Source organism: Trichosurus vulpecula, chromosome 5 (assembly GCF_011100635.1).
Source record: "Trichosurus vulpecula isolate mTriVul1 chromosome 5, mTriVul1.pri, whole genome shotgun sequence".
Classification (NCBI taxonomy): Eukaryota; Metazoa; Chordata; class Mammalia; order Diprotodontia; family Phalangeridae; genus Trichosurus; species Trichosurus vulpecula.
The window spans coordinates 251,533,004-251,547,350 of NC_050577.1; the positions used below are offsets into that span (position 1 = coordinate 251,533,004).

Sequence of the window (14,347 nt, forward strand, 5' to 3'; positions counted from 1 at the left end):
TTCCCTTCATGCTTTCTAAGATCATTGGCTGCCAATTTGAATATTGAGCTTGTGGTCCACTTAAACCCCAATATTTTTTTTAAACGTGTGCTATCACACCTCCTCCATCTTGTGTCTGTGAAATTTACCTTTTAAACCCAAGTTTAAGACTTCACACTTATCCTGATTACATTTTATCCTATTAGATTTGGTCCAGTTTTTTGAGACTGTCAAGATCTTTGTTGATCTTGATTTTGTCATCCAGTGGGTTAGTTATCTCTCCCAGTTTTGTGTCATCTGCAAATTTGATAAGCACGCCATCTGTGCCTTTATCTAAGTCACCGATAAAATTGTTAACCATCGTAGGGACAAGGACAGATCATTGGATTTTCCACAGGAAGTCATCCTCCAAGTTAACAGTCAATCATTAATTAACAGCTGCTTTTTGGCTCTGGTCATTCAACATGGTCTGAATCCATCCAATTTTGCTGTCTTCTTGCCCCCATCTCTTTCTATCTTTTTTCTTTTTTTACCGAAAAATATCATGGGAGACTTTTGTCAAGGACTTTGTTAAAATCATCATACTATAGCTTTATTAATACATTGTTAATACATTTCATTTTACCATAAGAACTTTAAGATAATAAAACTATTTCTTTTAAAAATGTTTATGGGGGCAGCTAGGTGGTGGGCGCAGTGAGCAGAGCACCATCCCTGGAATCAGGAGGACCTGAGTTCAAATCTGGCCTCAGGTACTAGACATACTTACTAGCTGTGTGACCTTGGGCAAGTCACTTCACCCCAATTGCCTTGCCTCCCTGCCCCAAAAAATGTTTACGATTCAGATCTTTTTACTGATTTAGAATTGTCTGAATTGTCTACCTAGTGATGCTTTGGGTTATAAATATCTTGTTAATTATCCTAATACAGAGATGTCTTTAAAAATAATTTAAAATAATTTTTATTCTGAACTGGACTGATACTAACAAATACTGTACATGAAGAACAGCAAAAGAAGATTGTACATGAACCTATGACTCTTTATCATTAATAGCTTTTTAAAAGTACACAATCCATTCAGTATACTAAGTCCACATTTGCCTGGCTTGTCTCTGTGTCCCTCTGAATCTCCTTCTGTCATTTTTTTCTGGCACTTTTAATGCTTCGTCGATGTTCTTATCACTCTTTATTCTTTTTCACATTGCCATCGCTGCCACCCCCAAATTATCCTCCCCACCATAAAAAATAAAAACTAACAAGTGTACTTAAGCGAAAGAAATCCACTCATTGGTTGTATCAAAAAATGTCTACCTCCTTCTGCACCTCTAGTCCGTACCCTCTCTGCTAGGGGATGGGTAGCATAATTCATTACCAGGCCTCTGTGGTCATGGAGGGGCATTATCGCCTATTGATCAGATTCTGAAGCCTTTCGAAATTATTTGTCTTTCCAACGTTGGAGTGATAGTATAGATTGATTGCTTCACTCTGCCTAGTTCCTCAAGTTCTCCCAATGTTTTATTGCATGTTTTATTATTTTATAGCATAATACCATTCCATCACATATTCGCATGATAGCAAATATGCATGCAACACCTTGGAGTTTGTAAAACACTTTATGTATATATTAGTTTGCTTGAGGTATAGTTAGTAGAGGTGAAGGGCTTTGCCAATTCTAACTTGCTGTATACGAGTTAGCAACACTATATGAATGTAATGTAATATTGTTGTGCCATAATATGATGAAAAGGACAAGGTACACAGTGAAACCTGTGTGTAATTGTATGAACAGATACAGAGCAAAGTGAACTGGAGAATACGCTGAACAGTGATTACAACATTATGAAGACAAACATCTTGGGAAAACTTAAGAATTCTGATGAATACAATGCCAAACTAGAGGACCAATGATGAAGAAATATATATATATATATATATATATATATATATATATAATGCACATATATGTATATATATACATATACATATCTACATGTAGGTATATACACACTTATACAGGGTGTTCCTAAAGTCTGGACATATAGGCAAAAATGCATATTTTTAAGAAATGAAATGAACGAAATTTTCAACAGCATTTTATTTAATTGGAATATTAACAAATAACATCTTCAGTGTGATTTCCATCATTTGTGATGCAAAGGTTGATGTGTTTTGCAAGATTCACATGAACTCGATGCAGTAACATCACATTTTCTACGTGTCCGGACTTTAGGAACACCCTGTATATGATATATATAATATGCATTATGTGCAATGTATAAAATGGAGATAGCAGTCACCTAATGAGATAATAATTATAAAGCACTTATCAAAGTGCCTGGCACATAGTAAGCACTATAAAAATGTTATTATTAATTATCACCATTATTGTGGATATTACTATTATAGTAACACAATAAGCAGGTCCATATAAAAATTTCTTATTCATGCAGCTGCCAATGCTATTACTAGAAAGAGAGATTGTGGTAATGATCACACCATTTCCATGAGGGTTGCAAGTGGTTCCATTTGCATGGGAAAAAAAAACGTGAAACAGTTTTGTTAATATAACTGTCAAATTTTGTTCACATAAGGTACAGGAAGTAGCATGACCTCGTGGATAGGTTGGCCTGGATTCACATCCTTTCCTTCATGCTGACTCTCTATATGACTGTGAGCCAGTTACTTAAAGTCTCTAAATGTTAGGTAATTCTCTAAGACTGGAAATTTGTAGATGGGCCTGTGGAAGGGCTTCTCCTACTAGTTATTTCAATGTTATTGAAATAGTAGAGATTGGTAAATTATGTTTTCTTTCACCATATTGCCTTCTTCAAAGATTTTCCAACTTGATACTTAGAAGGAAATTATGATAAATCTAGAGGATAAAAAAGAAACCGCCTCTGTATGGATGATTTTCTTCCATCTTTATGGATAATTCAAAGTCTTTCACCAGACTTTGAATTAAGACTCCAGAGGTCAGAAGATTAAGCCATCAGGAAGAAGAGAAAGGTGACTGTGGTTGACAAGTTTGTCCTTTGTGGGCATGTGTATAACTAAGCGGGAAAGTAGGGCAGGAAGTTGCCCTGGGGCAGTTGAGGTACACTTGGGCAAAATTGTAAAGCAGCTAAAGTTTATCTTCAGAGCCCAGACCCTTTATTCTTTGTTCTTTGCTCAGGAGAGTGCAGCAGCTAGTTCTAACTTGATTGGGAGAGCCATTTACACCTCAGAAATTGTTACAAATCAGGGCTTGATTTATTGGTTTGTTGCTTATAGAGACTTAAGAAAGCATTAATAATGCAAATTAAACTTTAAAAAATGTGTGCATGCATTTTTCCTCCCAGAGAAGTTGATTGCTAAACATTTAATGGCACACCCCCGTTTTGCTAAAGGTCATCAGGAGGGCAGTAGAAGGCTAAGGGACTGATGTTATCACTAAACTGGAGGCCTGGTGACCGTAGGTTATTATTATTAGTAGTAATAATACTAATATTATTACTAATTATCAATATTAGTAACAGTGGTAGTAGTAGTTTTAATAATAATACTACTATTAACGATAACTGGCATTTATATAGTGCTTTAAGGTTTATAAAGTGCTTTATATTTATTATCTCATTTGAACCTCACAGTACCCCTACCTTTGTCCCAGACGATGGTACCTCCAGGTCCCTCCCTTTTGGGGAGGTCTGTGCCTTTGAGGACTCTCTCTCTCTCTCTATAGTAGACTTATTAAAACCTGCTTTAAACAAGGGGACCTGAAACTCATTTATGCCACACTTGAAATTATTTTCTTAAGTTTAGAGAGTTACATGGGATCATAGGATTTTGAGCCGGAAGGAAAATTTAGAGGCTGTCTGAACTACTCCCCTCATTTTAGAGAAGAGGAAACTGAGTCACAGAGGTTAAGTAAGTTGCCCAAAATCGGACAGGTGGCAGAATCCAGATTCAAGCCCAGATCTGACTATGAGTCTCCTGATTGCTGGTATTTGCCTTTTAACTGGAACCAAAGTCTTAAAATAAAACACGATTCTATCAATGTAGAATTTCGGGCACCAGCGAATGGATGACAGAGAAATAAGTCCTGAATGAGTGAGTTTGTTCAGTTCATCTATGTCTAACATACACTGGTCAGCAAATAGCAAACATCTCAGGACAGGGGTGGGGGTAGAGGTAGCAAATGTAGTGGTGATGCAGAGAACAATCCACTAAATCCAGCTGATAAGTGCTGCTTTCATTGACATTTATGGAGGGATGTCCCAAGCTTGGGAAAACTCCAGTAATTCAATTCCCTCCAGTCACTTAGCCCATTTATGCTTGCCCCTCTCATGTGACTCACTTGTGTTTCCTCTACGTTCTTCATAGGGTCCAGCGGGGACCTTCCCTCTTTAATCTTGACATTCTCATCATTTGTTTTTTTTTTTTTTTCCCATTTATTTATTTATTTATTTTTAGTTTACCACACACAGTTGAGACTGTTGCAAGAATTCTCATTTAGGCCTCACTGTCCATTGCCAATAAACTAGCACAGAAGACAGATAGAAAAAACCTGCAGTTTATTCACATAGAATATGGCATGCTTCATGAGTAGAAAATGGATGCTTGTGCATCACCATTCAACTAAAGATACTTTTATCAGTCCACCATCCATATGACTCATGGAGGTAAAGAGGGGCAGGTGGGTAAGAGCTGGAGTATCACACAACAAATGTAGATACTTGCCAAAGAATGTACCATTGTTCAATAGCCAGTCCTATGAGATCAAAGGGAACAATCCTTCCCCTATCAGATGAGCTAAAGGATAGGAGTCACCCTTCTGGAGCTATCAGAGTTGCCTGAGAGGTAGAAGGGAGATATTGAAGGAGACAGCTTGCTTCAGGTTGTCCCTGGAAGACCTGTCAAGGCATCACATAACAAAAAATGGCCAATGCAGAACAAAATGGACTTAGAGATGACAGCTCTTGACACATTATTTTTAGTTCCCCGAATTTCTCTTTCAACCTGTTAGACCTGGAAATGACCAGACAAGGAAAACAAACAAAAAGACAAGTCCCGGGCCACGTATGTGTTTGAGCGTAGATGTGATTCCGGTTTGTTTTTCTTTTTAGTAGAGGTGCTGGCTTACCTTGATCCTTCACCATCTTTAACCTGTACATTCAATAGCTCTCACATATGTATCACCACACAGAACTGACTGAACTTGAGGGAACAGCCCGTAGTTATGGAATAGCATTTAGGAAGCTAACAGATGAGTATAGGAATTGGAACTACATTCTTGGTCTTGTTATTAGAAAGTGTACTGGTCCTAGAGATGGGAAACACCTGAGTTCAAATCTTACCTCTGACATTTGGCAGGTACATAACCACCACATTCAAATCTCTAAAGCCCTAGTTTCCTTGTCTGTAAAATGGGGATAATACTTATGATTCTTTCTCAGTGGTTAATGTGAGGATCAAATGAGATAATATATGAAGTGACTTACAAACCTTAAATTTCTCAATGTGTCAGCTATTATTACTATGTTCATTAATGGCTGGACTATCAAGTACTCACAGAGATTAATTAGATTTACTGTAAAATGTCATTTTTTATGTGCCCTGCTAAATGTCACCTGTTCCAAATCATTAATGAAAATGTCAATGAAACTGGACCCACACTACACATCTGAAGCCCTTGGTCCCGTATTTATGTATAACTCTGTGTCCTGTCTTTCCCCAAGCATTTATATTTTAAAAGAGGATACTTGTTAACCCAAATGAAACTCTAAGGAGTGTAAATCTCAGATACTGTAATAAAATAAAAGAGGAAAATCAAGTGGGGGCAGGGGAGGAGATGCTTTAGAATGGAGTGCTATCCCTCTCTGGGAGACTCATATGCTCTGTGAATGAATGAATAAACAAAAGAATAAGTGTACAAATAAATGGATGTAAAAAACAATTCTCCTGTGCTTATGATGTACCAAGTACTGTTTAAAGTGCTGGAGATAGTAATAAAAAGTGAGACCTGGAAATCTTAAGGGTTTAGCTGTGATATAGAAAGAAAGGTCCAGGGGTCTTTAGGAAGCATCAGAAGGTCACAAGGTAATGCCCAGGGGTCTGAACAAAGCTCTTAAGTAGATAGTAAGGCCCACAGGATGCAGTATCAAGGCAGATGGCAAGGGCTTCATCTCACTAGAAGGATCTCAGTTGGTGATTCTTCTCTCATCCAAACAGTGTGAAATCCAAATCCACTCTAAGGTTCAGGGGGCTTTAAAGCTCTCCCCACCATATTCCTTCATTGAGAAAGTGAGAGTGACCTTGAATGTGGAATGGAATTCAGGGCTTTCTCCTGTAGGGATGAGTATGATTAAGGTGGGAGGTGGGGTGGGTTGGGGGAAGGAGTTAGTGGTTAGCCAGAGAGGGAAGGGGAAAGGGAAACTGGCAGAGAGTGGAGGGGAAGAATGGAGGAAAGGTTCCCAGTGATCTTTGCTTTTAATAGTCCCTTACTTTTCCCCATTTCTAAGCCCTCTATATATCTAAAAGCTCTGAGCTTGTTTCCGCCTCTCTCTCTGTCTCTCCCTCCACCCCAGATTCTGTCCTAGTAGTGCCAGAAGGTAGAGAGCAGAATATTGATTCATTTAAAAGTAGATGTCTCTCGATCATTGTCTGTATACTTTTTACTATATGGAGGTTGCATTGCTTTAATGCTTTAGGTAAGTTTTGAATCATATGCCCATTCTCACACTTACCGTGTGATTTAACTTTTTATAATAAAACAAAAATCAAGTGCAATGTTACACGTTGTTATCTTCAACATATATTAAATTAGTTGTATTCTCTTATTCAGTAGCCCTTTGATAATACGAAAAATGATAGTCAAATTAGAAATTTATCTAGAAAGCTGTTTAGGATTCAGGAGGCTTTTGAAAATGTGTTAAAATAAGCACAATAACTTATTTTCCATATAAATTCTTTGCCCATGAAAATATCTCTAAATCAGGACTTCTTAATCTTAACTTCTTAACCTTAACATCAAAAAATTGATGATTGAATTTCAATTTAATGGCTTTCCTTTATAGTCTTATTTTTTTAAAATTCTGTTTTATGGACTTAAAAACATCATTCTAAGAAGGAGGTACATAGGCTTCACCAAACTGCCAGAGGATCCTATGACACAAACAGGGTTAATGATTCTATTCTGAACTCATCCCCTAGGAAAGCTACTAGCAAAGAATATAGGTTTTGGGTCCTTTGTTTCAAAATACCTCAATCAGATAAGAATCTATGAAATTGGTAGAAAAATGAGTTTGCAACCAAAATGCTTACTCAGCCCCTGTGGGAGAGCAAGGGACACTTTTACTATAATCTGGAATTAATCAAGATAGCATAATTATTTTCTCTGAAAAATCGCTGGGGTTAAAGAATTTCTGGGATTAGTTTATGAAAGCCCTTCCTGTGTTATGATAAGGACAATTGAAGGACACCTCTTTGTGTCTCAAGGTAGGAAGCCAGGGAGGAGATGCTTTGTGGGCTCCAGTAGTGGTTAAGTGGTTCTTAGAAGAGAATACTGGAAATTAGACAATGTGCTGATGTCATATTTAAATCACAATTTGAAAAAATTGAGACCCTGGGGTCTATAAAAACAGCACCTTCCAGTGCTCACATTACAACGAGACTCATCTAAAAGGTAAGTCTTTTAATATACCTAGCTTTGTTGATGTTTTAAAATGTATTATAGTTCACCTCCTTTTACTAACGTTTCTGTAATTCTTCCTTTAACAATAGATTCTCCAACCTGAGACTGCCCAACACTAGAGACCCAACTGACTGTAATGGAGACCCAGCAGCTTTTGGAGAACTTCTTTCGAAAGAGGACCTTGGCTCTGTGCTTCCTTCTCATGACCCTTTTGGCTCAGGGAGAAGGGGCTTCCATCAAACCTTCCTGCAAACTTAAAAAGTCCTCCTTTCAGGGTAATTTCATTAGCAATCAAACCATCTCGCTGGCACGCATGGTAAGAAAAAATATTCTCTCCCTCTCTCCTGCTGACTAAGCAAGAAATACTTTCTTTTATACCTTCCTCCAGGAAGCTGTACATTGCTTCATAGTGTTAGATTCAGTAAAATTTAGGAGTCTTGAAGAATCTTTTAAAAATTTTTCTTCCCATAGTAGATGATTAGGGCAAATAGTGGGGAATTCCAAATTCCAAATGGATTCTTTTGCTCTTTAAAAAAAGCTTACTCAGCACTTACTATCATCTAAGGCTAAGGATTACAAAGAAGGGCAAAACTAACAACAACCCCACAGGCCTTGCCTTAAAGGAAAGTATATTCGATTGGAAGAGAAAACATGTTACTAACTAGGTATATACAAGATATTCACAGAGTAGATGGAAAAGTAATATAAAAGGGGAAATGTAGAAAGAGAGAAGACCAGGAATGACTCCTTGAAGAAGATGAGCTTTGAGCTTTGAAGGAATACAGGTAAATTAAGAGGTGGAGGTGGAAGGTCAGAATATTCCAGATAGGGGGACTACTAGTGCAAATCTATAGAAGTGGGAGATAGAGTATTGTTGCCAGAGGCACTTCAAGTGGGTCAGTGAGCTGTGTCACAGATAGAAGGAATGGAGTAGAGTCAAATGAAAGGAGACTGGAAAGAGAAGAAGGAGCCAAGGTTTATATGCCAAACACAGTGGCATAGTTTGGTTAGCTAGAAAATGTGCTATAGTGGCCTTTGGGATATTTCACTGAGAGCCATCTCCAAAGGAACCATTTGGTTCATTGACTCTCCATTCTCTCCCTCACTCCTTGACATTCCCTTGCCACTCCTCTATTTTCAATATATAACCTACACCTGGATTTTCTATTTGGTTTACTTTCTTTGCTTCATTTTCTTCCCATACTACAAGTCTCCACATGGCTCTTCTCTTCCAGGCCAGTTTGTCCGATAATGATACCAGCACTCGACTCCTTGAGCATTCTATGTTCAAGCATGTGGAGGTAAGTAATGGCCATACTCCAGTCTATATAACAAGACTACACCCTTGTGTATCTAGAGCAACAGCCAGTGCTTGTTTTGTGAAAAGCAATTTTTTTTTTAAAAAAAGGTAAGCCCTTTGAGGTGTGAATGGCTTTCTTTTTCGTTTGTATCCCTAGTGCTTAGCACAGTGCCTGGCACTGGCATTCAGAAAATGCTAGTTGACTTGACTTGGGGTGGAGGGATGCTCTGTGTTTATGTTTCACTCCAACTGGGGTGAATTGTGTCTTTCAGGACACAAATCGCTGTTATTTGATGAAGGAGATCCTGAACTTGGTCTTGAAGGAAGTGTCACCTTCTTACCCGCAAAAATTCGAGCAATACCTGCGAGATGTGTGGCCCTACCTGCATAACATAAGAAACAGGCTGGGCGGCTGTGTGAGTATTCTCATCTACTTAGAGGACAACCTTCCTTTAATTACTCCTAGCTATCTCCCCCATTCAGAGTTATTTCCATTATGCTTACTTGTAGACTGTCATGGTAGGAGGGTTAGATTTCTTCTGTTAGAGGAGGAAGGTCTGTAGAGACTGGTTTTTCATTGATATAAATTTCTAATTAGGAGCTGGCCCAAAGTGGAATAGTTTACTTTGGGAGGTAGGAGGTTCTTAAAAGAGAGGCTGGATGGTCATTTGTCAGGGATACTAAATGAGGGACTCTTGTTGTGGGGTGCATGTTGCACTCAAGGACCTTTGAGATCCCTTTGAACTCAGAGGGTCTGTGAAATTTCTAGTCCTTTGAAGTAAGGGAATGTGTATGAGTATTTGTTTGATTTGCTTTATTTAAATCCTGACCTTTAAAAATAAACAGAGGATGATCACTCTTTTTGAATTCACTTGTGCCTGGCAAAATGCAATTTAGGGGTGATGCACTGAGGAATGAAGCTCTGAGATTGCTCGATGTAGCTTAAATATATTAAGGAGAGCAATGGAGAAATTTAAGAGCTAGAAAGTTAGAGAGGGGAGGAAAAAATGGAAAGAAAGGTTAGAGAGCAGAATGCTAAATTTTCATAATAGACTCAGGAGATCATAGATTTTGAAATGGAAAGAACCTCATAGGTCATCTAGTCCAAGCTGTCGCATTTGACAGATGAGGAAACTGAGGCCCAGATTGGTGAAAGAACTTGCTAAGACAGTGGGCGTATGTCAAAGGATGTTCATGAGTGCCTTGTGATGTTATAGGAAGGGACCAAATTAAAAATACATTAACCTCATTCCCTTAGAAGCTTAAAACTAGGAGAATCTTCTTGGCATATGTTCATGAGTCATTCAGCTACTGATTGACTGTGAGGTGCTGAACAAAATACAAGAATAATATGGCATAGCCTGGGTTAAATTCAGAATATGGAGTAAATCGCTTCACCCTCTCCACATGGCTAATCAGTCTCATGTAGGTGAATTGAGCAGATCTGTGTTGGCCCAAGGGCAAAAACAGCTTGAGAAATCTAAGTCACCAATTAAAAAAATGACTGATGGGATTCTTTTCAGGTCTTTAATCAAAGGAAGCCTCAACCTCATGTTCGGACTAAGGGACATAAAAGTTAAGAAACACCATATTGAAACTGACATTGTATTTGACATTGTGTTTTCCTTTTGTAGGCTTTGAAGGGTAATGGCAGTGATGTCCAGAGACAAATTGATAACATGAAGTGCAAACTAAAACAGGTATTAATTACCTATATTTATATATATTGCAATATTAAAGATTTTAATAGAAAGGAGAAAAAATGACCTTTCCTTCATTGAGTAATACTTGTTTGTTCTAAATCTGGGGGTCAAAACATTATTAAAAGAAACCTGGGAGTGTCCCGTTCATTATAAAGGTTTGTTGAATGAATATTAGTTTGTGTGTATAGATATGTCCGTATCTTTTTGTTTATACATAGGGTGTCCCCAATGTCTTAGTTCTTAAAGTTTTTACAACAGCTTAAAACTGTAGTAAGTCTTTTGGGATACCATATGTGTGTGTACATATGTACATATATATGCATATATGTATGTACTGTATGTAGGCACAAATACAGTATATATGCACACACATGTGTATATGTATACGTACATATATGTACACACATGCATATATACATATAGGTATATATGTGCATATATATACCTATATGTATATATACGTAAACTTGGTAAATCATAGACTGTGAGAGCTGGAAAGGACCTTAGAAATGAACTAGTCCAGCCCTTTCTTTTTACAAATGGGGAAAAAGAGCCCCCTAATGATTATTTCCCTTGACTAAGCTCATATGGCAAGTTAGTATCAGGGCAAAGACTTAAATCCCACACCTGGCTCTCAATCCAAGGTGTACTTGTCATTTCCAAAAAACTTACACATTTTGCCCCCTCAATTTAGTTGAAAGGGAGCTAGGAGGCCATTAACTTCAACCCCCTCATGTTGCAGATGAGGAAAATGAGGCTCAGGGTTTTAAGTGGCTTGTCCAAAGTCACAGAGGTGGAATTTGAAGCCACGTTCACTGACTTTTTCCATTACACTACCCCACTGAGAACTGGGAACCCATCTATACTTTCAGGATTTGGAATATATACTTTTCTGTGCCAGGCAATCTTTAATCTTATCATCATTAACTCACTTAAAAATGAGTGATGGAGATGAATGTCATTTTCTTTTTTAATTTTTACAATTTTAGAGTTATATTTCTCAATAAGATTTTTTTTTCCAAAAAAAAATTCTCAGGAAACAAGCACATTTATTGAAATGAGTTCTGGCACTGTTTAACTAAAAGATTAAAAACGTGGAGAAATAAGTGAGGGGTGGAGGAAAAGCCGGAATCTTACTGCAAGATCTATATTATAGGAAACATTCCTGAGTTTTCAGGTCCAGCTTACCCTAATACAACATCCAACACTTTTGTTTTTTATTTAAGACAAATGGTCAACATGCCCTAATCTTTAGCAGCTGCCTATAAATATAGCAGGTCAGACCTTCTTTTTGTTGTGGGATAATTTATGAGAGGAAGAAGGAAGTCTGACCTGGGAGTCAGTCCATGTGTACAGGATTCTGGAGCACTTCATTTCTACGTGCTTCAACTGTAGTGATTAGGAGAAGACCCCTAAATAGCACCTGGGGCTCAACGAGAACTAAGGGGAATGGGTATGAGTTGTAAAGAGAATGCTGTTGTTAGGGGATAGGTACATTGAAACAAGGTGAAGTTGGAAATTTGGGGAGTAGGTTGCCTAGTTAATTGCAATTTCAGGTTTATGGAGGTATATATACCTTGAAAATTTTTAAAAATTTCAAACCTAGTTATGGAAACTCTTCATAAAACCGATTAATCTACTTCAATGCCACAGTAAATATGGAGTGGCAAACTTAGCTGATTCTTATGTTGATGACTGAGAACTTAGTGATATTTCATAACAACGATAAATTATGATCATTTGGAATTTGGGATGTGTATTTAGGAGGTTTAGGAAATTGGGCTGATGCCTGATCTGTGGAAATCAGATTTTTGGATAAAATTACTGGTTTCAACTTGTTTTGTCATCGTATGATTTCCACTAACAGTGGAGTAAGAGAGAAAAAGCTGGTTAATTGAATTTTTCTTCATTAATATAGCTGGAGACTTAAAATTATTTTGTGAAGCCATTAGCTAAAGTAATCTAATGACTATTAATGATATTTTGAGAATGCTCTCTGGGATAATGGCAAAAGTGAGTAGAAATTAAGACCAAAAAAGAATTTGAACTTTCAGTTACTGGAAAGAATATTTAGAATTATAGTATGTTTCAGGAGATAAATAATAACCCATTTCCATATGGCATGTTAAGGGTTGCAAGTCATATTCCTTGAACAGCTGTGTGAGATAGATTTTTTAAAAATCTGGACTGTGAGATAAGGGAGTTAAGGGAGAAAGAGCAAGTATTATTGCTTGCACTTTACAGATGAGGAAGTTGAGGCTCAGAGAGCCCAAGTCAATTGACAAGCATTTATTAAGCACCTATTATGTGCCAGGCATTATGCTGTGTGCCCAAGTGGCTCTTAATAGCTGTAGTCTATGGCTTTTGGTAATATTCCTGATCTATACCTGGCCACTGGACCCAGGTGGCTCTGGAGGAGAAAGTGAGGCTGATGACTTTGTATAGCCCTCCCTCACTTAAATGCAATTCACTTGCCTGTCATGGCATCACCTCCCTGATGTCATGGTCCTCTTTGAGAATGAAAGATAAGCAATGACAACAACCCAACTACAGTTTCCTCCCATATTCAAAGAATATTACTTTGGACCCATTTTAAAAGGACTGGAAATTGTAAACTCTTGAAAAGGCGTCTTTGACTGAATTAGTTTACTACAATAGAGCTGCTTCTTTCTAATTATCTAATTATTTCATCTCTTTTTTCTAATTTTGGTTCTGTTGGTATAAGTCCTAAGATGATCCTGTTTCTTATTTTTTCCAGTTGGGAAAGAATGGAGTGATAAAAATAATTAGTGAGCTGGATTTGCTGTTACTGTTGCTACAAAACCACTGTGCTTATTAAAGCTCTCGACAAAATAAGAAGAATAGAAAAAGGAAATCCGAAGCTTCAGAAGATCAGATGGGAAGTTAGAATATTTTCCCCCCTTTCAAAAAGGCAATTGGGAAGCCAAAACTCTAGCATAAAGGTATCCATTCAGTATGTACCCCTGATCGACTGACTTAAGGAGAAAACTCAAGCATATTTTTAGTAAGTGCATTCTGTTTCTGAACCCCAAAAGTGAGCTTCTGAAGCCTTGTTAGGGCTATATAGCTGAAATGTTAGTCTGGCAAGGTGTTTTACGCAAAAAGTATAATTTATTTATTTTTTTAAAATCACCTCTATATGCATTTAGTGAGTACTTACCAATCCTTTGGGGTGGGGTGGGGGGGAGAATTTTTCCTAATGTTGACTGTATTTATTGATGTCATGATTATATGTTTTATTTATAAAGATTTCAGTGATATGATTTTATTTATTGAAAACATTAAATGCTGTTAACTGACTGAAACTGGTTCATATATGCTATATATGTAATCATATAGCTATGGTATATTTATTTGATGTTAATAAATGCATGGATTTTTTTACCAATCTGGCTGCTTTCTGATTATTTTCTGGATGAAATTGTTATAGTCTGTGTCAATGTCATTTCTATTGTTCATTTTTTCCTGAAAAATTACTTGATCTTTACTAGCCACATAAAGACTTCTCATAAAATTGGTATTATTCCCATTCTGAATATCAATTTGGAATTTTTCAAGAAAAGAAACTAATTTAAATATTTTTTGACCCAGTGATTCTCCTAAGGAGTAAAAATAGACATATATGTATGTTTATACACACATGTATATATGTACATACATATATACATATATGTA

At 37.2% G+C, this 14,347-nt stretch overlaps 1 protein-coding gene across 1 annotated transcript; it reads left to right on the forward strand.

The window, feature by feature from the left end:
- Positions 1 to 7,618: 7,618 nt before the first annotated feature.
- On the forward strand, positions 7,619 to 13,562 carry IL22 (interleukin 22). The gene is made up of 6 exons (XM_036759024.1): positions 7,619 to 7,639; positions 7,738 to 7,964; positions 8,884 to 8,949; positions 9,221 to 9,364; positions 10,583 to 10,648; positions 13,410 to 13,562. The coding sequence occupies exons 2-6, from the start codon at positions 7,785 to 7,787 to the stop codon at positions 13,488 to 13,490; spliced, it is 537 nt and encodes a 178-aa protein (XP_036614919.1). The 5' UTR covers positions 7,619 to 7,639; positions 7,738 to 7,784; the 3' UTR covers positions 13,491 to 13,562.
- The last annotated feature ends 785 nt before the right edge of the window (positions 13,563 to 14,347 follow it).

Coding starts and splice junctions, on each gene's coding strand:
- IL22 (XM_036759024.1), top strand. CDS start 7,785: ATGGAGACCCAGCAGCTTTTGGAGAACTTCTTTCGAAAGAGGACCTTG. Junction 7,965..8,883: donor CCATCTCGCTGGCACGCATG/GTAAGAAAAAAT, acceptor CTTCTCTTCCAG/GCCAGTTTGTCCGATAATGA. Junction 8,950..9,220: donor CTATGTTCAAGCATGTGGAG/GTAAGTAATGGC, acceptor TGTGTCTTTCAG/GACACAAATCGCTGTTATTT.